The sequence below is a fragment of the Manis javanica genome, chromosome 11 (genome assembly GCF_040802235.1).
Source record: "Manis javanica isolate MJ-LG chromosome 11, MJ_LKY, whole genome shotgun sequence".
NCBI classification, from domain to species: Eukaryota; Metazoa; Chordata; class Mammalia; order Pholidota; family Manidae; genus Manis; species Manis javanica.
The window spans coordinates 80,394,613-80,419,480 of record NC_133166.1 but is presented as its reverse complement, the minus strand read 5'-3'; the positions used below and the strand labels follow the sequence as shown (position 1 = coordinate 80,419,480).

Sequence of the window (24,868 nt, the reverse complement as noted above, 5' to 3'; positions counted from 1 at the left end):
TTCACTCTATTTCTTAAAATGGCTTGGAAGATGGATTTGTACTTTGGTAATTCTCTGTTGATGTTTTAGGAGGTATTAGAATATGCAGAGATAGTCAAGGGAACAGTAAAACCACTGGATATTTCAATGTGCTCTTTTAAGTTTGCACTTAAGGACACAAAAATCTACATGTAGAGGCAATCAGGACATATAGCTGGGCTAAATTCATGCTAGTAGCCAAGACTGCCTTTCTTTATAGACCAAAACTATTCACAAGCCATGATACAGCTATGAAGAGAAGTGATCACTCAGCCAGAATGGGGGACACATATGCTAAGTTCTGAGTAGCAAGACCAGTTCACACATTTGTCATAAGGAAGAGGAAAGGTTTGTGCCTCCCTCTGTTTTCTTGGCGTCTGACAAGAGATGGTTTAGGTGAGGTCGCTGATCACATTTCTGTTACTCATATTCAAGTGGAAAGTCCATTGTAGATTCACAGAAAACATTGCTGCAACATCACAGATGGAAGAGTTGGTTCAATGGAGTTTAGAGAATGAGTTACTTTCGCAAGTGAGTGTAGAAACTCTGTGCCTCTCTGTTGGTGGGTAGCTTTTTAAACTGCTTTAAGCAGAAAAAGACTTCTCAAAAACCATTTTATTCATTAATACCTGAGAGATTTTTCTCCTATACTCTTAGAGATCCAACTGTGTATGGGAGACTGTTGGCTGCATGTTGGTTTAACTTAAATGCAAGGAACTCCAGAACTTTTCTATGGGCCTCTCCTGAAATCGCATTGTTTTGTGTCCCAAACCTCATCTAAACCATATTAAATGGAGTCATTAGGGCATCTAAAGCTTATATGCATTAGAACCCAGACATTGACTCACATTTTTACAAGGAGTTCCTGACTTGGGGATACTTACCTAAGGGTTTCTCTTCTCTGCCCTCTACCGTCATTCTTATGCCTTCATTTCCGTATATATCCATGATTGGGAATTGCCAGTAAAGACAGGCTTCTCAGGACTGAGGATCTGTGAAATACAGCCTCCAAAATAACCATATTTGTGCATGGCTCACTGTTTAAACATCAAATTCTTCTTCTGTGGGTATCACTTTCAGATAATGTTTCTATTAGCTGGGGTGTCAACCTAGCTTTAGTGCAAGCTACCCAAGGCTGTCCTGAATTAAGTGTTTTTAAGGGAGAACATCTATAAGAAAGGATTTATTTGCATTTATATATTTTGCTTCTAAAAAGCCATATGGGCATATAATTAAATCTTTCTTAAACTATTCACAGTATTAAGATTATAGCCTATATACAAAGTTCTCCTTTTAAGTCTCTTCCATTTTGTGATTATTTTATAAACTAGCTAACAGACTCCACTACTGATTTCTCACCAACATTGGCAATTTTTTTTTCAGAATTTAAATTTACTTACAGTAGTGAACAACACTAGTAACTAGGTCTCTTCTTTTAAATAACCAGAGTTTGCAACACCTTGTGGGATGCAGAAGCAAACAAGTCAGACCCATTTTCTGGCTGGGTGACCTTTTGTGTCACTGGTCTAGCTCTTAAAGGGAGTCAGGTTTCTTGCCTCGAGTCCATGGGTGAGTTTCAGAGGGTATTCTGTGAATATAATAAAATTCAGTGCAATGTTTCCTATATTAGAGTGTATATGGATTTTCACTTACCTTTTGCAAAAGAAATAGTGTGGTACAGTGGACTGAGGTAGTATAGTGGGCTCTGTAGTCAGACCACCTGGATTAATGTTCCAACCACCTACTTGGCTGTGTGACTCTGAACAAGTTGCTTAACTTCTCTCTGCTTCAACATTCTCCAAATTGCCCAAATGGCCTTACAAGGTTGCTGTGTGGATTGAAAGTGAGGACTTTATGGGCATGAAAAGACCCATAACACACAGTGGCAGCCATTTAGAAAGCCCTCACAAAATGTTAGTAATTGCCATCATGGCCTCAAAGGAATTTTTGACCACCAAGAGCGAAGAACCACTCAGAGCATTTTTAAAATTGTGTTTTAAAGAAAAAAAAATTCCTGAATTCAGAAGACACACTCAAACCTAATTCTCATAGAAATATCCATTAGCAAAACAAAGAGATACATATTTGTAATGAGGCAGAAAGACCTCATAAATAGCCCTGAAAATGTGGAAGTTCAAATGGTGAGGTTCCTCCATGGGAGGAAAAGCATCTAGCTGGTCCTGGGTAGCCTCCAAATGAAATGCTTTTAACTCCTGTCTATTGTACCATTTAAGTTTGTCTTGAAACCCTGAAATAGACTTCCAGGGTGATAGCTTAAATCGCAATGCTATAGTTGCGGCTGCTTTTTCAGCATTTTCTCTTTCAGTGAGCACGAAGTCAAAAGTTACAAAAGCAATGAGATTCTGCATCTTTTAATGAAAGATAAACCAACAATATAAACATACACAAATTTACAGAGAAGGGATCAACTTTAATACATTGGGAGTAAAAGGTGTTTCTTATTTAAATATGGTATAAAAATAAATGCAAGAAACATTAACTGAGAATGTATAGACAGCAGACAAAGACATGAGCTTGTTTCTGACTGTGAACACATTGGTGAGATGAAACTTTCTGTGCTAATTTATTGTTTAATAAATGTGAAGCCGTATGTATACTTATTGATATATGCTTTTTTTCCTTTTACAATTCTTCAGTTTGTGATTGAATGAATTTTAAGTGAACTGTGTGTCTAGCAGAAAATTTAAGAGAGAGAGAAAGGGGGAAAAATAGTTTACTTCACTTGAACTTGTTGAAAAGGAAAAGACACAGATCCAGCTCAGTACAAGGAGGGTGTAAGCAGACAACATTTTGAAATGGAGGCATTGAGATGGTAGAGTCCCTTGGAGATGGCAATGCCTTAATGTACACAAAGAAAGAACCATTCAGTTCCTCTGCTCATGCACCATCTTGGTCTAATGTCCTCTGCTCCAGGTTAACAACAAAGAGCTACAAAGTTATACCCAACGACTCCAGGCTGGTCCATGCCACAAGATGATCCTTTTAGTAAGACTGAACGAGGCTTGTTAACCTCTTTGATGTGAGAGATTTCCCCTGAGAAAAAAATATAAAACAAGGGGGAAAACAAGAGTATGATCACTGAAAACCTGCTTCTGAGTAGCATCTATTTATTGCAGCTGATTTTTTTTGTGGAAGGGTCAAAATGCAACCCTTTACGTACATCTTAGTTCAAACTCCACAACCACCTTCCTTCCCTCCCTCCTCCAACACATCAAACAAAATGATCCTCCCTCCCTCCACCCTCACGCCCCTCCCTGCCACTTCCTCCCCACTGCAAACAGACTGATGGGTTCACAGCACAGATTAGCAAATCATAAAACATGTCCAGAAATGTTCCATCGAGGCTTAGCAGTGATGCAACACCTGGGTTTGCAAGTGGTTATCAACATGTTAACAACAAAGCTTAGGGAGCAGTTGTGAAAGACAGCAATGGGAATGCATTCTTGGGCAACTGCTGGAATTAGTGTTGCATTTACAATATCTAGATTTGCAAAGGGTATGATTTAATTACATAAAATGCATTTTTGGAGGTGTGATGGGTGGAAACTCAAGTCTGAGTCTGTTCCCTATGTTATATAGTAATGGAGAAAAGGGTGCCGTTTATACAACTACAGGTAAAAGCCTATTTGCTGCCTACCTGAAACTATAGTTGTATCACTGTCCTGTCTGTTTGCAACTGATTTCCTCTAGCTCCAACTCTAGAAAAATCCCATATGTTCTGATTCCACATATTATGTTAATACTTAGAGTATGTATTCATTTTTTGTATATTTTGAAAGCCAACCCTGTTCCCATTAATACAAGTATTCTAGAGAGAAGAAATTTAAAATTTTGAATCCATTTTGTGGTTTCTGTCTAATTTCTCATTTAACATGTGCCAGTATAAAAATATGCTGTCCCACTTATTGAATGGAATTTTTATTTCTCTGAGGATAAAATAAGAAAGGAATATCAAAAGATTTTTTTGAGATATACATTATTTTAATAATAAACAAGTCATCACAGTAGTGTTGACTTACTGGAGTTTGACAGAGGAGTGTTAGGTGCTGGGAGAGAAATCATCACTCCTGACTGCATTTTAGGAAAAGAACAATTTGTTTAAGAAGTGATTAATCATTTCAAAATCAAGGTTTCTTTACATGCTGTACAATAATTGACGAGGGTGCTTCAGTGGACATGAACAGTAGCAATGGAAGCCAAACATCATTTTCTTTAACTGGGGAAAAATGGGCTCAAAACTTAGCTTTCAGCAACTGCTAGTAGAAAAGTTTGAAAGTTTAGCAAAGGTTTTTTGCCTTTGGCTATGCTTTGGTCGCTTCATGGGAGGAAAAATAATAAAAGAATAGCAGTTTGTTAACAAGCCACCCTACTTGATACTATGTATTGGCTTTATAAACAAAGTATGTTTTTGTTTTTTCTTGCCACCACTTCTACACCTGCTTTCTCATTCATAAAATAAGGATAATAATAGTGCCTGCTTTAAAGGGTTTTCTGAAGAATAATACAAATAAGTTACTTAAAACTATTGGAACATTCTATGTTCTCAGTTTATGTTGGCTCCTACTTCATTATGCTATTCCTATTATTATTTTTACTTTCTCCTTAGGACAGTGAGACCCAAAGTCACTATTCTGACTCTGAGAAAGGCAAAAGAATTGCTAATGAGTTGGAAGCTGAAATTATATTGATTTTCCATCCGAATGCTGGACATAATGTTGGAATCAAAACACTACTTTTCTATACTTGAAAACCATACTATTTTCTATATTTACTACTGTATTCCCTTGTGCTATTAATATAAATACATATGTTTATATATAGATTCTGAGGCCAAATAATGTATTTTTAAAAAGTGTTTACTGTTTCTAATGCCATATGCAGGATGGAGAGAGCTACGTATTTGTTGAGGGATAAGAATGAATTCTTATATGGCAGAGGAAGAAGGGAAAGATGCTAATATAAAACTGTTACTTTCAAAACACATTCATGTGATTTGGTTCAAACTACCAGGAAGAAGAGTGCATAGTTACTTGGAAATAGAAAGCCATCTGCAACTCATACAATCACTATTTTATTAATGTAATAAATATTAACATGTTCCCTTCCTACTTGTGTGTGTGTGTGTGTGTGTGTGTGCGCGCATGTGTGCAAATACCGTGGAAGCTATTACTTGGCCTGGTATGGGCTTCATTAAAAAGGGGGGAGGTATGAGTTTAGCTTGCCAGGCTGTTGTCCCAGGAGATAACTAAAAAACACTCATTCATGGAAATCCATAGAGAAATACAGGCTTAGAGTCGAGTGAGAGTCTGTGGTAATAGAAAGACAAATGAACAGAAATGGGAAAACATGTATACATCTTAATACACACAGTGAAACATTGTGTATGATATGGAGTTAGTAAATACGTAAAGATATTTGTTTTGTGTACTGAGACAACTAGAAAGCAAATCTGAGTGCAACGCACAGTAAAAGAACTTAAATGCCCCACACTGGGGTCCAAGTAAGCATGGAAGCACAGTGAGTCCCCAGATTTGAAAATCTGGGTCACTCGGATTGTTTACTGTAAGCTCTGGGATGCCTGCCTTTTCACATACTGGAAAGACACGCACATAGGTGCCATTCTAGTGCACAAAGAAATAATGGGTTGCTCGCTCTATTGGAAAATCTTAGAAAGAACACTGAACCTTTCTTGTTGATAGAAAGGATATATTTGCACATCAGCTATTTTGTAACAATCCTTTTTAGTACAGCTTTTTGGAGGCTGTATGGAGTCAGCCCCTGCTAATTATCTTTTCATAATTTTTCCAAGTTGAAGAATCTGAGAAATAATTCTAGCTAAATTCTAAAATCTTAATTCTGGAAGCTAAAAGGGTAAAAATCCCTTAACAACATCAATTTTTACCAAACTGCTTACAATTGAATTCTGTATGATTAATTATTTTTAACCAAGTGACTACATTTGTGTTATGTGATTTCTACTGTTTCTTGTCAGATTCAAAAGAAAACAGATTACACTGGAAACAGAAACCTGTAGAGAAAGATAAAGAATCTCAGAACAAAACAAAGACAAAAACTCATGATCCCATGAGATTTTTGTATTATCTAGTTAATGGGCAATCTGCTAGAAAAAGAAGCACCTACTTTCAGAACAAAATAAACCTGAGACTTCAGTTGGCACCTAAGTGCATATAGAGCAGTCTACTTAATCTACAATATAGGTATCATATAAATAAATAGTTTCCAATTGTCACACCATAAAACTTCATCTCTACACATCAGTTCTTTCCTAACCTAAATGCTGCACAGAGATTTTATTATAGGTCAGAAAACAATCCCCCACAACAAACTACCTATGTGTTTGCTTTTAGCTTTTCCAAGTAAACTATCAATAGCTATGGATTTTACCTGATTTTTAAAACCTTACTTGGCCTTAAAGTAGTAATACAAAGTTGACAGGCCCCATGAGTTGGTATAAATGGACATGAAAGTCAGGTTCTCAGCTCCAAGCCCCGAGCCTGCAGCACTGGGGAGATGGAGGGGACCTTCTGCACTCCTGTTCTGCAGACACTGATCCCCAAAGGGAGGGGAGAAAAGCTACATCACTTGGCTGACTAAGCCATTTGCTCTACTGCTGTTGTAAAAATGCACAGCAGCCTTTCCCAGACCAAGGGAAAATGAAGGGATTGAGTTTTAGAAGAGAGCCATGAAAGGCTTACAGAGCAGAGCAGGGCATTATCAGCATCTTTTGGATTTTTTAGGAAAATGTTAGCTTCTTAGATCTTGCATCCCTTACCATGCCTACTTGTTTATCTCCTGTCACAGCCTCCTGGTCTCTCCCCTTTGTGGCTTTAGACTCAGAAGTACATTCTAGAATGCCCCAAGGCTCCAGAGGCCATGGTGAGGGATTGGGAACAAGAAAGGGCAAACCTTCTCACTGGCTTTCCATGGGTGTGGGTGACCCAGCCGTCTGACAGGTGCCCCACAGCTGCGGGAGCAGAGCAGCTGGTGTCTGGCGGTGGGGCAGTGGGTTAGCCTAGAGAGAAGGTGTGTTCTCACCAGAGGCTGAACTGAAGGATATTGTCTGCTCTCTTACTTTCATGGTGAAAACGGCCTAGGTTTCACTTAAAAATACAAATATGTCTTCGCCCGGAAGCCAGCATCCCCCATGGCCTTTCAAGCCGCCTGTCCTCACTGCACAGAAGGAAGGGCTCTCTGTGCACCTGTTACTCTCCAGCCTGGGTCTCTGTTGGTGCACCTGCACAGGCACAGCCTACCTCCTCTCGGAAGATGAACTGCGGACCCACACCCTTGCTGAGACCTTCTAACTGCCCCTGACCACTCCCTCTCTGGCCTCTCTTGCCCAAATAATCTGCACGTGCATTTACATATTGTTTTGTATAATTCTGTAAGTGACCACTCTTGGTCAAGCCATCGACAGCTGCTAAACAACGTTAATATTCTAGAAGTCCCCAAACATGTTCTTGAGTCTTTGCATGAGTTGAATTTCTTGACTGGAAACCATATTTTAAGAATAAACTTTCAAGTGACCAGGTAAGGATTCAAATGTCTTGGAACAAGTAAATTCTAACTTGGGAGAGGAGAGGCATGGCAGGGCAAGAAACGGGGACCCTGGCCACACTGTAAATATTAACCGTTAGCTGGTAGCATCTGGGTCTTTTCAATGCTTACCTTGCCCTGGTTGTTTCTATTGAGAAAACTTAACTGGGAAGGTGTAAGGAAGGAGTTGAAGGTAGGCAGGTGTTTGGAAAGCTCTTCCCAGCTTTAAATGAAGCCATTTCTCCTAGGAAAACTCATAGGTGAGTTTACTGAATCTTAGAAAGTTAATACTAAGCTCAAATTGTTGAGATAAAGAAAGAGAGACAGAGAAAGAGAGAGAGAGAAAGAGAAAGAGAAAGAAAAGAGAAGGAAAGAGAAAGAAAGGATTCTGTAGCTACTTTGGGGTCTGGTGTTTTTAATGCAGAACACTGAAAAAAACTATACTATTATGTACTAAAAAGAGATGGTTCCTGAAATACATTTACATGTAAGTATTGATTGCTAGTTTCCTGTGTGGACCGAGAAAGAACAAGTAAAAGCAAATACGTTCATTTCCCTAGTTAAAAATATTTTTCTGAAATTGTTTATGTCCATTAGAGAAAATGAAGAAAACATTGAAAAAACATAAAGAACAAATAAAGAGGACCTGAAATACAGCTATTTACATACTAATATATCCTTCTACTTGTTTTATAAAAATATATCAAAAATTTTTTTATTTCATGAAAGTCATACTGTACCTAGTATGACTTATTATGAGTAAGGTGTATTAATATGATCATATTTTCATCAATTATCCATGTTATATGTGTTTCTTCTAAAATAATGTTTTGTTTAAATTCATCACATTAGTGGGTAAAGAAATCAGTTTAGAAAGATGCTACCAACATTAAGAAAAATTAAATATTATAGAACAGGTCAGAATATATCAGTGTGTTGCAAGCAATAAGGGAATGTATTCTTTCTGAAGTGTTACTTTAGTTCTACACACATATAAACATACACAAGTACAGTTTATATAGTAACATAATAAATACACACAAGCACATACAAACATATATGTATCACTATGCCAAATGTGGGATGTGGGTGGCAATTTAAAAAAGGATGAAAGCCACTGTTCTAAACTAATTTTTAATTAGTCACATAATATCCCATCAGATAAATTATGCCTTAATGTATTTAAGAAATTCTCAATTGTTGTACATTAAGATTGTGTCTTATATTTGTCACTTATGTGATACAATAAATATTGGGTTTTCTTAGGATTAAATTATTAGAAGTTGGATTATTGATTGAAAGTGGCAGAAGACTTTTTGAAGTGTTTGACATGTTCTGCAAAGTTCTATTCAAGAAAAGTGATTAGCAATTCATACTCCTGTTAACAATGCATGAAATCACTGATTTTCTTACCCCCTTTCTAACACTAGATATTATTATTTTAAAAACAAACCTATTTGGAGGAAAAAGGTATTTTGCTGCTTTTTGGATTATACTTGGCTATTAATAAAGATAGACTTCCTTTCTCTTTTCTCGTATATTTATTGACTATCGTATTTCCTCTGTTAAAACTTTGCTCATTTCCTTAAAGGAATATTGCTCTTCTGATTATTTTTTTTGCAAAGAATTCCCCCATTAAACTGTATTAGATCTTTGTCATGTACATGCTCATTTATTCATTTTAAAAAAGGGTTTATCAGACTTGGGAACAAGAAGTTGCTTTAAACAAAGGTTTTCATACTAAGTAAGGCATGCAGCAGTTTTTCACTATATCTCTGTGGACAGACAGAAAGGTGTGAGGTCCATCACGAAATAAACAACTATCTTCAAGGTGTGCTAATTACTGGACCTTTGTCTTTCTCTCTGTTCTTTATGGTATTTTAATCAGTAATTTGCATGATTCAACTGATGGAATTCTGATAAAATGCATATATGGTACAAATTTAGCAATCTTGGTTAAAAGACTGGATAAGAAAGTGTTAGTCCAAAAAATTATATAAAGCTGTAACTCATAAAATAAAATTTAATTTAAAGAAGGATTAATAAAATTTAATTTAAAGAACCAAACTTACATTAAAACAAATAAACAAACAATAAACCAAAACTCTAGCTGCAGAGATCAAGGTTGGGGAGGTATAATGTGAGCTCATGAGAAAAAAAATCCTAGTTTTTATTAAATTTTAAACCCCAAACAACTCTGTATTTGACATGGCTGCTGTGACTGGGAGCTGGGGTGGGGGACAGGTGGGAGGCAGAAGCAATTTTCAGGCTGGACTGTAAAAGTTATAATGATACGTTCTTTCTTTCCTGTTGGGAAGATGCTTTTCCCAGTATTCTCTGGCTGGGCACATCTCCAGCTGTGTTCATTTACCACGTTGAAGGATAGAGATGAACTGGAGCAAATGAAGGAGGTGGCACTTTAGGTAGGGAAAGGTATGAGATTATGAAGTGAGTAAACATCAAAAGCCCACTTTTCCAGGGTGAGTCTCACTCAGATTTAATTTGATAGCAATTTTTAAGGTATCTATACTTCATCAAGGGTTGTTTTGTTAAGTGTTCAGCCTAGTTTTTGCTAGAGCAGGCAATTAGTTAGACATAAGCAGGAGAAAGGGGCCAGCCCATCACCAAGGAAGTGTCCCCCCTGGCCAGCCCCTAAGCCCTCCTTAGTCCTCAGTTCCACAGTCAAGGACACCTAGATTGTCAGAGGCCCAGGACCCCAGGGGCTTCCCGAATTATAGGGTATGTGCAACGTCCAAAAACCTTGTCCTAAGTAACCCCCACCTCATTAAAATAACATCTAAACTTCATTAGCATTGTGGTGTTGGCCCCACCATGGGCTTCACTTAGGTACTTACGGGTAAGGTGCCTGCCACTGAGAAAAAGGTTATATAACCTAGAGCTGTCAATCAACCTGTCAATCAAAGGACGTAAGAGGCAGGACAGGCCTTCCTGCCATCCTAAGAAAAAATAAAAACCAGCCTAACCCTAATAGAGAGCTGCTTCTGGTTTCCAGATAGCCCCTCTCCTTTCTTGATAGTGTACTTTTCCCTTTAATGCAAAAAATTCCTCGCTGCTTTTTCTTGCTATCTGGTCTACTGACTGAATTCTTTTCTTCAAGAAAACGAGAATAAGGGCAACACAACACGTTCCACTGGTAACATTTTCATAGAAACAGCTTCCTTTCATACTCAAATTTCAGCAGCTTATATCATATTTAAATACATTAGGTAATTACTATCAATTCAATTATGATAAACAGCTATAGGAACAAACATAATCTACTCTTAACCATATAACTCGACTGGCGGCTGCAAAAATGTGTGGGTGCAACTGGAGAGCAGCCCCTCAGTAACACCTGGTGTGCGCTGCACATCCATCCGTGGGTAAGGTGGAGTGAATCAGCTAGTCTGGGGCAGCGGTTTTCAAACTGTGGTATCAAAACCAGTAGTATCAGTGCCATTTGAGAACTGATTAAAAAATGGAAATTCTTGGATTTTACCAGAAAACTACTTAATCAGACTCTCTGAGGGGTACAGTCTAGAGATCTGTGAGAAGAAGCCTTCCAGGAGATCCTGCGGTAGCTGGACTGAGAACCAGTGATCCTTGGTAAGGAGACATCAGGTAGGAACCTGTCGCCTAGATCATGGCCTTTCAGCTTTATCACTCTGAGATGCTTGTGACCATGTAAATCAGATTGAGGGGAGAGATCAGGAAAGGAAGAAGGAAGGAAAAGAGGAGGGAGAGGCACAGAGAAAGATTTCAACCCAGTTTAACTGGGATGAGGTCATGGAACCTGCTTTTTCCAAGCCCCGGGCAGTTTTGAGATATGGGAATCAGCATGGTGGAACCACATAGAAGAAAAGCAGTGAACTAGAGATTTTAACTAAAGGAAATAAAAAGAAAACAAGAGGTACTGATGTAACCATACCAAGGAGTTGAATATTTGTCTATCTCTAGAGGAATGTTTGTATTATTGTTCCTGGCTTCAGGAGACAACCTAGGATCAATATTTGGAAGTGATAGAAAAGTAGATGGTACTGAAAATAAAAAATGAATTTTTAAAAGATGGAATGGCCCGCCTCTATTATGTAAAGGGACCACATCTCTGGAACTCATGACCCAGCAAATGCTGGGAGCCCACTTTTCACTGAGTTTGCAGCAGAGATTCATGCAATGGGCTAGGGTTGAGACAGCAGGAATTGAGGCCACTAAATTCCTTTTTAGTTCTGAGGCTCCAAAAATTCATCATTCTCAGTATTTCCCAAAAGTACTTTGAAGAGTTAATATTGAAAATTAGAAAAAATAAAGACTTCCAGTAGTCTTTTCTTTCTGATATTAGAATTACATTCCTCCTAGATATGAATATGTCTATTTCAAGTGAACAATCTTGAAAATGGGTGCTTCTTACTCCCCTTTGAAACTCAGCCATGTCTATTTGGTAATTTTTCTATTGCTGATGAAATAGATGGGTGAAGAGAAGATCTGTAATACTAAAATAAGTAAATTGGAATGGCAATAAACCAAAAAAATGACAGGTGAACTTTTTCTTAAGCTCCAGAAAGAATAGTCAGTGCAGTTTAGAAATAATGTTTTAAATTTCCAATAACTGCCAGAAGGCTATTTTAATAATAGTCTCTTCTGGTTGAAATTACAGGTAGAATTATTGTGTTTAGGATTGTCCAATGTCTGCACTTCTAACTCTTAGATTCTGGCCATTGGAAAACAACAAGGACAGAAAACGCCATCAAAATGGGATGCACCATGCAGATGATATGGGATTATGCCCAATCTGGAACCTGCCAAACATCTAAGAAAATGCAACAGGGTGCCTCTAGATACAACCATAAAGTATCTATATCTGTAAATGTGACTGCATTTTCAAAAAGATGTCTACTCTCTAGCTATTTTGTCTATTTTAGTACTATTACCTCTAAAAACCAGCACAGATTACGGAAAAATGAAAATTATATCCATGACTGGTCATCAATATAAAAGTGGCTTTCTTGTCTGAAAATGTTTCATAAAGGAAAGCTGAACACATACAATGGTACACGTGGCTTTAGAAGGGGTGACAGAAAATGGGAAACAGGTAGTGTGGTGATGAGGAAGGGCTGCCTAGTAATGACCTCATCTCCAGAATTAACATGTGAGTCTACTTTTAGTGGAAATAATTAAATGTAGACATCATAAAGAAACCTAATCTTTATCAATGTACGTTCCATTCATGTTTTTCCTAGCTTTGTAAAACAAATTTATAAAAAATATGCAAATGCTTTTAGACTACTGGCAAAAAGTTTATTTAACTCTATATAATTCTATTCAGTTTATTTAATCCACTTAATCTACTGGACTGTTTAACTCGGTGAGGTCATTGAGATTCTTACTCCTATTCAGAGTCAAGCATCTGCCAGTACTTCACAGACATTGCAATGTTAAGTACACGAGCACATGCAAATGCTCCATAGCTTCTTGCTTTATTAGCTCCAGTTCTGTAGCTTAATGTTTCAGATCCTATCGGAGTAATACTTCAAGCTTACACTGCACTGATAGAATCAAAGTGATAACATAGAATAATGTATTTAATATATAACTTGTATGATTCCTAATTGAGACAGTCTCAAGTTTATTTTTCTACTCTCAACACTTGCAGTAAACTCGGCTCGAAATGTCCTAGCATACATGTAAATCTATTGTGCTAAAATTTTTACTCTTCCTGCTTCACTTCCTGTATTTCATTGCCCAAGTTCTTGTTGGTATCATTGAATGTGGATTAATACAGTAGCAGCCAAGCCTGCAAACATGTCCTCCTATCTCTAGGTTCTCCTAACTGGCCCTCTGCCCCCTTCTTCTGCATATAGGATATGGCCCATTGTGTGGGCCCAGGATACAAGCTGTCTCCTTGATTACCTTCTTTGGTACCATGCTCCTCCAGCTGGGAACCTGTGTGGCAGCCCTTGCACGGAACACAACCATATCTGTCAGGTCCTCAGACTCTCCTTCTGGCTCTGCCTGTGCTCTCTCTCCTTCAGGGCTGGCTGCCCCAGCTATTTAGTAGGTAGACCTCTTCCTTACACCTTAACTCCTATCCCTGCCTATTCTGTGCTGTTTTAAGGAAAACCATCATGATTTACATCAAATAAGCTAGTGGGAAGCTGGTAGGAATCCAGTTCCATTCACTAGACAATTATCTTTCATGAGAAAAATAAACCAACTTAGGTACACATGTTAGAGGCACCCACATGTAATTATTTCTGTTCACATCTGTCTCCTTATAAATGATAAGCTTCCTATGAGTGGTGGCTATGCCTTATTATCTGTATGTTCTCAGCTAGAGAACAAAGCACCTGACCGAGGGGAGGTGCTCAGTAACTGGTGTTGGACAAAAGAATCCGGAGGTGCTTGGATACATGGCCATTCCTGGATCATAAGCCTGTCGCATAGAGTCCCCAGGATGGTCTCCAGCTACACAGGTGGCTGTGGTCTCATAGCCACTGGTGTAAACCCGAGGCTTCTGGTACATCTAAACAGTACTTCACTATAGAAACTTTTGCCTCTGGCATAGGCTGCAGCAAGGGGCAGTTTCCCACTGGAGGCTGTCTGCTCAGCAGCCTCCAAACATTCCTTAGGAACCCTAGGGTTGTACTGGATGCTTTCTGACCAAAACCCCACTATATAATTCACAGCTCAAAGAACTGAGTGGAACTTCAGAATGAATGATGCTACTAGGGGAAAATAAAGACATGTTGTCCAAACCAAATAGGCTACATAGTCAGATACAATTCCCACCAATCAATATACATCGTGTTGCAGAGAACCTGAAACTGCATTCACAGGCAAGTTATCACCACCAGCAGTTCCAATAAAACAAGATGGATCGTCCTATATACCAGAAACAAAATGATAAATGACAAGAGTTTCAGGTCCAAAAGAGAAGGAAAAAGAGAAAATAGTTCATCCTTGATCGGACTCATTTTTTTTTTTTTGTTTGCATTTACTGGCAATTTCTATGTTGGGGAAACCCAATGACCAGTTTATAAACTATATTTACTTGAGGTGCTGTAGGACTTCTCTGACATAGTTTATCTGTATGAATATACCTGTAATCTCAAGCACTAAATTCTACTGTACTCAACTGGGAAAGAATGGGCACAAAGTTTTCATTAAGGTAAATTCACAGGTGCACATATATAAGAGCAAAACCACCCCCTCACAGTCCCTAATCTGCGGGTCTATCATGATGGGTGTTTATGTGAAGTAGATGATCTGCTTCATTGTTAGGGATGTTTGCATAAACTGAGGTTCTCACTAACTCCTGAAGGTGTTTCTACACTGCAACTTAGTTAGCATAAATACAACCTAGAAATGACCTCTGAGTCATTGACACTAAGGTTTGTCTATATTTCATTGTGGAGGAAATTGATATCAGGAAAATGACAATAAGGACAGGCTGTCTTTTTAACCATATAGGAAGGAGTAGCACATGATTTGTCATATGGCCGAAACAACATATGTTGAAGGAATAAATACTCTAGGAATTAGTATTATTCATGTTGAACAAACCCAGTGAAAAATTAATGAATTTTCATTTTAGGTGCTCCAGGATCCTTTCCAACATAGCTATGTACCCTAATGTGCCTGTCAGCCCAAACAGCGAAGTCTAGAGCATTCCACCAGGAAGGATCATGGCTCAATCCTACAGAGAACTAATGTCCAGCCCGAATGTGCAGTCAAGGGGGTGCACGTGAATAGATTTGGCCCTGCATTGGCCCACTTCTAGCACTGCCCCAGAACCTGTCTAGGGCTGTATTTCCCAAACCTGAAATCAGTATTAGTCACAGTGTTACAGTGGGTGGAGAGGGTGGTCTCAGTGGATACAGTCTTGTTGATCATTAAAGTATATAGAGGAAATTTCATGCTAGATTTCACATTTAATAAAAAGTTATAACATCATTTGACTATGAACTAGAAACAATGCAGAGTTTTTGACAGTGTCTTAAGTAAAAACAGTGTAAGGGCCCTAGAAAATGATGACAATTCTTCACAGATTGAGGACCGATTGGTAAGGGAGGCCTGTCATTAATGTGTAACACAAGTGGCTTTGGAAATTGGGAATATAGAGTGACTCCTGCCTTCTACAATAAGTTATTTTCCCTTCTAGTATATGCTCTGTGTTAGGGAAAAAGTAAAGATAAGTGAGACAGAACAACAGAAAACGAGACACCTCTTCTTTTTAAATTTTGCATTCTATCAAATCAAGTAATTAAATTTCTTATGACCATACTATGAGAAAAAAAATCAGTATTTAACTTGAAGGATGTTATCACACTTTGATCTACAATGGCAATGAACAAAGAAAGAAAAAAAGGAAATAAAAAAGAAAGAGCAACCTAAATGTCCAACAATAGAGGACTGGAAATATTACAGGTATATCCATTCAGAGGCATTTTGTGTAGCCAATAGCAGAATCATGCAGAAGAATATGTAATGACCTGGAAGATTTTATTTATGATGCAATTTAAGTTAAAAAATCATGTTTCAAAAGCATATTTAAAGTATAATGCCATTTCTTAAATATTTATAGATATTTGTGCAAAGTGCTACTTAGAGCTATTTCTGACTGGAAAGATTGTAGATGAAGAAACTCCTTCAGTGCTTAAACGATGTCTAAAAATTCATATGGCAAGGAAACATAGGACTAGGTTTCAAACCTAAATATTAACATGTCAAGCTTCCAGGCCTGGGTTCTTTTTACCACATTTTGCTATTTATATATAATCTGCGCAAGGTTTTAACCAGAAGCTCCATAAGGGGCTTACATAAAGCATTTAGTTAGATTTAACTAAAAAGAACATTCTTAGTTCTTTAAGCCTCCAAAGAAGTTATACGGCTCATATTTACATTCGTCCTTACCCATATTAATGAATTACAGAGGTAAATGCAGATTTGATGCCAAAAGATCAACTGATTTCAGAGCCAACTCAGCCTTTTGTTGAAGTTCAGTCAGGGTTTTCTCAGCTTCTCCTGGTAATCTGTTGCAGCCTGCAGACCACACCTTTCAAGCCCAGTGCTCTAGAGTAAGGACACCAGAGCAGAGGGGCCAGGACAGTCAGCGCTCATAGCGTCTTCTCTGTTAACTCTTTTAAAAGCTCAGCACGTAATTGTATTCACTGAGATAGGGTACCGTTTTTCTCCAAAAGAGTTTAGAAAGAGTTTAGATTAGGTGAGTTCCTGCAAACTCCACAGTAACTTTCTCTAACTCTCATTTCTACCTTTTTAGCCTAAAGCCCAGCTGATTTAATTTCCACTTCACACAAAGGAGAGGAGGTCAGGAATACAGTCGGCACTTCATTTATGAATTTTGATTGAAGGCATGGATGACCAATCCTCTTACCCTATTCTCTTATTTCCTGTCTGTGCCCCCTTCAGGTCTGTGTGGCAGACAGACGTGATGATGATTCAATGACTGGAGAAACTGTGTTAGATTTGATGATGGTGATGGAGGAAGGAAACCCTGCTACGATTCGTACAGAAGAGAATGAAGCCAACAGTGAAAAGCATGAGAGGACAAAGACGCCCCTGAAGACTTTAAGAGACTTCTTTGATGGCAAGAAAGATAAAGTAATAAAAGGATAAATCACAGGAAATGAGATTTCCTAAGATAACAAGCTAAAGTGAAAGCATTACACACGTGAGGTGTTCTCATCCCTCTGATGTCGGAAAGAATGGAAAGAAAACGAGCAATCCACAGAGCAATGGATTTCAAGTCAGAGAGCTCTGCCTCCAGCCTTGGCTCTAACACCAACAGCAGTGTGACACTTGGGAAGTGTCTTCCCCTTGCTGTTCCTCAGTTTGCTCATGTGTGCAAGGGGGTAACCGCTGCCTGACGTCCTAAGATTGTTGTACACGCAGATAGCAACAATGAAACAAAACAAACAAAAAGGAATTAGCGTTCTTGGAACACAGTAAATGCTATGCAACTGCTAGCTGTTCACTGTAATTACTCTCTAAAGTGCTGGCAAGAATATATTCCTCTCAGTAATGGCTGGAAATTGCAGTGGTATTGGGAAGAACTGTCTAGCAAAACATTTTTGACTTTCGTGTGCCACTTTTATAAGCCAAGTTATGAAAATAGCTCTGATGGAATATATAAACAAACTTCTACAAATAGACTCTAATTGGAAATGGACTCCAACCCCAGAGGGAGGATAGCATTGGATGGCAGAATTTGTTTATTTTCCACCAGTGGGAAGAATATCAAGGAGTAAGGTCATCAGCGAAGGGAGAGAGAATTTGGGAACAAAATAAAGCTTGGGTCAGTGCTAGCTTCTTAACTGTGTGATTCTGCAAACTATGTGCCTCCCCTGCCCCTTCAGTTTTTCTCACCTATAAAATGAATAGAATAACGAGTATAATAATGACTAACTTGCAGGGTAGGATAATATTAAATAAGACAAAATGAAGTGCCCTCGTGCAGAGCCTGGGTCATGGAAGCCTCTCCATGAAGTGAGTTACTGTTACCATCACCTCACTTTTCCCAGTTTCCTTCATAGTCGACATGCTTCTTTATCTATGTTTTTCCTATTCCATTTCTTTCTTGGATACTGTCTATCTTGTAGCCTCCCTGTATTTACCAGAGCACTCCTTTAAAATGCCTATTTAAACTCCATCTATCCTCCATTATGTCTAACTGATAATAATATAATCACTTATTCTTTATCTTGGGTTAAAATAATTTTATTGATCCTATAAAGGTATCCCATAAAATTTATTATCTAAGTACTCAGGATGCTTAACGCAACTGCTGACCCTAAAAGTAATCATAACATGGAAGAACCCTGAACCTAGGAGAAATAAAAAAGAAATGAAAACAGAAAGTTGAAAGGGACTTCAAATGGAAACTGTCATAAGACTTAATGACATAGAGCATATTAATTTCTATTTTTGGACATAAATAATTTTCAGGATAAATTTACTTCTCATAACTAATAAAATAGATGTAACTTATTGGGAATATCTGAGAACCTTTGTACTTTCCTTACTCCATTTCTTTAGAGTACTATCATAATAAAATATTCAGTGAAAGGTGTTACTTTTACTTTCCTGGATGGGAAAGGATTAGCCCTAAATCAGTGTGTCTGAAAGTTATCTGAACTTTATTGCTATGTTGTGTATATGCGTGCATGTATGAATGTTACTCAACTTCTCATTCTTCAGTAATTCCAGCCTCTTTTCTCCATTTTCCTTAAAAGGATAATTGCCCTTCTTGGTCTGGTGAAATCCTATTTATCCAGTTAAATGTAACTTCCTCTGGGAATTCTCACACTACCCATGAGACCTCCCTCCTGACCCTAACACAAAGTAGAAATAGTTTATCTTTCTTCTGCACATCATAACACTTTTGTTTATACCATTAGGTACCTCAGCAATTAAGACCTATACCTCCTACATGTTCCCAAAACAGCACAATGTCTGGAATATCATTGGCACTTGTATGAATTTTGATTGAAGGTGTAAATGATGAATCCTCTCTTCCCTTTATTTCCTATTGATCCTTTCTTAAAGTTTGTAGTGTGTGGTAATGTGGTGGTATATTAAAAGTAGGGGAAGTTGGTCAAAATTGGGAATGGTTTTGGAGGCATGACAACCACTTGCTTTTTCCATTTCCATCTCTTTAAAATTGAATTATTATTCTTATGTCACAGTGATTTCCATCCTAATTCAAGAACAATATTCTGCCACCATTTTGTTAGAAAAGAAAGAATTTGAAACACTTTGTAAGTGATACACTGTGCAACACCCTATGGTCAACTTTCCCCTGAAAAATCTTGAGGCATTTCTTTAACATTGTGTTAAACTTTCAATGGTGACTTACGAGGAGGCAAGATCAGGAAAATTTTCTATTAAAAGTCAGAGATTCCAATAGAGCCAGCCAAAATTTTGTGAAGTGTATAGCGTGATTAATTCCTGGGGTCCTTCATTTTCCAGCCCTTTAATTTGTGCAATCACATTGAATGTTCAAAGTGTGTACTGCTTTTAAATTCTCAACTGGCAACTCGTAAGTAGACCTGGTTAACGTTCCCCACCACAGGGATCCTTGCAGGAAACTGAAAACAAAAACTGTACCTTTGTTGAATCCAATTTGCTTACATTTTGACACATATAACTCCACTTAACTGGCCACCACAGCAGAAGCTACAACACACACACAGCATGGAGCTACCACACAACTCAACAGACAGTGCAGACAGACTGGAGATAAACCAAGATTTTTCTACCTCTTTTCATAACAGGTTAGTGCTGGCCCTCAGTGTTGGTGTACAGTTTTTATGGCATGGGAAAATAGGGATGTTTCTGCCCTATAAAAATAAATGTGTTGAAGGCTTTAGTTTGAGCTTACACAATGTCAGAAAGTTCTACAGGCACTAGCACAATACAAAAAAAAAAAGAAAGTAAAAAAAGAAAAAAAAGAATCCCACAAACAAGTTTATCACCAAAATATCACCAAAACACATGGCAAGATACTGTGAAAACAGTGGTAGGAAAACTACTGGTTTCCTGGATGATTTATGCAACAGGTTTCAACACCTTCCTGAAAAATAAAGGACAAGAGAGGCATGCTAATAGTCCTTGGTGGGGGCGTGTCTTGTCACCGACCACCATTCATACCAAGTCTTTGGCTTTAAACTGCTCACTAGGTCATTTTCTCCCTGCAGAAGTAGAAAGCACAGAACCCTTATTGTTCTTAATCTTTGCAGCCTTAAGTAAGAGCTAAGGGAAAGAGCATAGAAATGCATGCACCATCTTTAATAAAGAAAGGGATACATGGCATAAAACTATAAAAATTATTATTTCTTCATTTTAGATATCATAACACACACTTCTTTCCAAACCTTCATTTGGTACACTGCAGTTTTTCATGTATCTACACTAGAAAGGACTGGAACAAAAAAAAGATAAATAGGAAGCACCAAAGCCCTGAATTTGAATAAAGGCAATACATTTGCTGTTACATCAAAGGATGCAAGGTGAGCAAGGGGGCTAGGAAGTGCGGAAATTTTTCAGTTGGACTTAATGATTTGTAATTCCTCAAAAAATAAAACTTACCACAGTCTGTGCAAATTTCTCAAAAGATGTTCTGCGATCCATTGAGTGTTCCGTCTTACATGTGTGGGGTGGGGTGGGATAGAGGGAAATAGGAACAACAACAAAAAAAAGAAAGCAAAGAAAACAGAGCAGAAAAAGAAAGGATGATGAAATGATGCAACAGCTAATCCATGTTCTCAATCATGGGACCAGGAAGGGAGGCGAGCTGCCCAGGAAGGCCTCTTGTCCCAGGATTTGGGCCCTGTGTTTATTTTTAACGCTAAACCTCTCCTTGTTCAAAGCAGTGATGTGATTTCAAGCAAAATCAAGTTGCACTAATTCGAAGTAGATAGATGAAGGCTGTATGCTGACACCTGCAAAGCCTACATATTTGACAATCTGGGGGAATATCTTGAGAATTTACTCATAATTTTCTATCAGGATGAGATTTTTATTGATAACATCATTAATTCTGTAGAGCATTGCTGTCCAATAGAACTTTCTGAAAGGATGGGAATTTCATTCTTTGCTATCCAGTATTTCAGAAGCCTTTAGCTAGGGCCATTGAGAACTTGAAACTTGCCTAGAATTTTATGTACTCTTCCTTAAATAAAGTTTAAATTTAAACAACCCCATATGGCTAGTGGCTGCTGTCTTGGACAGTGTATCTATTTCCAGTTGCAAAGGAATGGACTTTGAAAAATTCCATGAGCCTAAGTGATGGTCATGAATTACACAAAATTACAATTTCATCTCAGAATTTCAAGCTATACACTATTCAACACTAAAAAATAAGTGAAGTTGATGTTTATATCCAGATTTTCTATGCCCTGTTATATTGATTTATACGAGTTGCTATAGTGTAAGACTTTGATGATAAGTGTTAGCTTAATAATGAGATCTACTGCAACTCTTCCAAAGTGTGCCTACCTACCATCTTAGGAGTGTAAAATTCATTGTAGAGATACTAAGTGATTCAGGATAAATATCAAATAAAAATATTCAGAAGCAAACATTACTATATTTTGGCAACTGTCATGGGAAAAAAATGAGTCTATTTTTACTTGTGGGAATGTGTCAAAACACACATTCTAGCCTCCTGGACAAGGAAAATCTTCAAGTTTTTGACCTGATGACATTGTACTTTTCCTTATTGTAAGTTTTGATTTCCTTAAATTAGGTATACAGAAGACTAACACAAAACATGAAAACAGCGTCTAAAAAACTTTGTAAAGCATGAACACTACAGAAAGAAACAAATAAAAAAGAAAATAAGCAATCAACAAACAGAAACAAAATCATTTAAAATGGTCCTTATAAAATGCAAAGGTTTGGGGGAGGGTCTTGGAGTGTATCACTTACCATTTGACTAATACCCTGGGCCCAGCAGAGTAACTACAACAAATAATTGTAATAAGAACCAGATCAAAAAAGGGTACAGAAAACCAATACCTTTTTCTTTGCCTGTAGAAGTTCCTGATAGGCACTGGATCTTATAAAACGTGGGTATGAATCACTTTTCATCAATTTGTAAATGTGCTCCTAAAAAAAATAATGGGTGAGGTACTTTCCATTATTTCTCAAAAAAAAAAAAATACTGTGATAGGAATATGACCTAGGATTCAAAAACAAGTCTGAAAGCAGCTAAAACTAATAATGATAATGCTGATGAGAATACCTTGTGTTTGCAGAACATTTATCTCTTCAAATTTATTTTCTATTCATGGATCAATGTTTAAACTGAGAGCTGTGGAAGAGGTAAATCACACCAAGTACTTTAAAACAATGTAATTTATTAACAGAATGTCATGAAGTGATTTCCAATCAAGTTGCTGATTTATTGAGATCATTTGAGAACACAGATAAAGCTGCCATCTCTTAAAATTACTCCAGGTCAAAAGTGATTGATGTGAAGTCAAGATTTAGGAATCATCTCAGACACTTTTGGCATCTATATGTACTTGGTGGGTGCAGATAAATCAGCTCTTTGGTGCAAACTGTATAGAAAATTGTCATCCATACCCACTTTGGGTCAGAGTACAAGATCAAAGATAAATTTTGTTCTCTTTAATTGCTAAATGTTTCAATTCACGTGCTTTTTGCTCACTCAGTGAGAGATTAGGTACTGTTTAATAATTTAATCCCGATCTGCCTGCAGTGTTCTATTTTGGTGATGAGTATTGGTAGACAAAGAATGCAGAAAAAAAAAACTGTATTCATCAAATTCGTTTTTGGTCCAATCCAGGGAGATTCTGCTCCGGCTTTCTGCAGCTAAGGGGAGCGTAAAAGCCTTGTTGTCTTCCTAGTGTAGTGAAATATCAGCTAGATGTGGAGTTTTGGACTGTTCGAGAATATCCTGGATGTCTCCATCTCTTCTTGTTGGGAAAAAAATATGTATTTTAAGAAATGGCTCAGTTTCACTGGTCTCAACCACACCAGCACTAATTTGGAGTTACACTGAATCCACTTAAATACCTTCAGGATTAAGCCTCAACATCTATTCTGCGGTTCATGCACAAGAGGATGGCGCATTGGAAATCTTACAGAATTCATTTTTGGAAAGTGGAGCAATGTCTTCTTTTGAAGTCAAGCATTTTGGGCATCAGGTCATATCTTGGTCAAGAGCTACAATTTACAAACATGTAAATTGAGACCCCTTCATTCATGTCTCTGAGATGTTGTTTCCTAATCTATAAAACAGGGCTGTCCTGAGGACTGAAGGAATGATACATGGTTAGCCAAGTGTGGGGGTGGTGGGTGCGTTGAGTGTGGGCATGCACCTGAGGACATGTGCCGGGCACACCGTTGTAAGGACTGGCCTCTTTTAGTTCCTCTAACCCTCACCAAACCTCAGTGATGCTGGGGACTATTATTATATCCATTTTAAATATGAAGAAACTGAGGCATGGGGAGGTATAGTGTTTTCAAGAGGCCACAGAGCAGAGCTCAGACTGGAACTCAGACAATTTGACTCTGGAATCTGCTTTCTTCACTGTGACATTATGTCTCTTCTCAAACAGTGTCTGGAATTTCCCCCAAATCTGGAGTTAAATACCTGAGCTTAATTGAAAAAGAAGCCTACGTTCAGGTGGTAATGTTTTCTATCAAAAACTACACCTTTTCATTTTATTAAAGACTATGATGCAAGACTATTTTCCAATGACACAGAAAACAAAAAAATGTCCTCTTTAAGACTTCAGGAAGATCATTCCAAACATTTAAACATTGTTGGCACGAGAAAAACGCTTGAAATTTTATTTTGAACCGAAAGATCAATCATCAGTGGAGTAAGCAATTGGGCCAGAATTTTCATTCTGTTTTCTCATGTGTCTCCATAGGTTGTGACTATTCCCACATAGAGGACCATGACAGAGCCAGGGAGAATGGGGGTCTGGCTAGTTCTGTCACCTTGTGCTCATTTTCTACACTGCAGCTCATTTCTTTAAACCAAAGCCAACAGGAAATGTATTTTCTGTAGAGAGTGAAATGAAAAAGGACATTTGTGTATCTCATTCTTCATCTTCTATATTTTATTGTAGTCATGTTGTTATTAAAAACAAGATACTTTCTAGAGCTGGTAGCCTTCTCTAAAAGAGGTTTAAGAAATTAAGAAGTATGCATGTTCTGATTTAAAAGCCTATTTCAATACATCATTAAGAAATAATGTCCTCTCATTTCAAGTATTTTTCTTCTTGAGCACAATATTTTTTAAGAGAAAGTGGAAATTCAAATTGTTTTTAAGGAGGCAATTATGCCCAGTTTGAGGGAAAAATACCATGTTTTATCTCAGAAAGTTAATGTTTTAACATTGATTTCCCTTTTTCCTTTTTATAAACTAAAAAATTAAATTGGAAAATTAATAAATGCCTGAATATACTATTTCATTTTATCATTGGAGACCAAACTGGCTTGAGTTTGACATAATTTTAAGCTAATTTAATTTAGTTCTGACTATTGGTAATAATGAAGAATTTAGGAATGTCAGAATTTTAGAATCACCATATTAGAAGACATCCTTAAGTTTTCAAATATGTGTTACCAGCATGGGGCCATCATTAGCTAAGTTTGCTCATATATTGGGTGAGAGAGTAGAAAATGAAATAAAGTTTTCAAGTATTTCCTTTTGAGACATTTTCACATGAAAACATTCAGATTTACAGAACATTCCCAGGCTTTAAAAACTGTTCAC

General features: G+C 37.6%; 1 protein-coding gene across 13 annotated transcripts in view; it reads right to left on the bottom strand.

Annotated features, from left to right (window-relative positions):
- Positions 1–2,374: 2,374 nt before the first annotated feature.
- The window catches only part of RGS7 (regulator of G protein signaling 7), a 425,240-nt gene continuing 402,746 nt past the window's right edge, over positions 2,375–24,868 (bottom strand). For 8 of the 13 annotated variants that reach the window (XM_073216755.1, XM_073216756.1, XM_073216753.1 and 5 more), the window contains 4 exons: positions 22,132–22,221; positions 20,263–20,303; positions 19,872–19,952; positions 2,375–3,072 (listed from right to left, as the gene is read on the bottom strand). In XM_073216755.1, coding sequence (XP_073072856.1) covers positions 19,901–19,952; positions 20,263–20,303; positions 22,132–22,221 — 183 coding nt within the window. In that variant the 3' untranslated portion in view covers positions 2,375–3,072; positions 19,872–19,900. The remainder of the gene's footprint in view (positions 3,073–19,871; positions 19,953–20,262; positions 20,304–22,131; positions 22,222–24,868) is intronic. The other 5 variants (XM_037013691.2, XM_073216757.1, XM_073216754.1 and 2 more) reach the window with 3 other exon arrangements.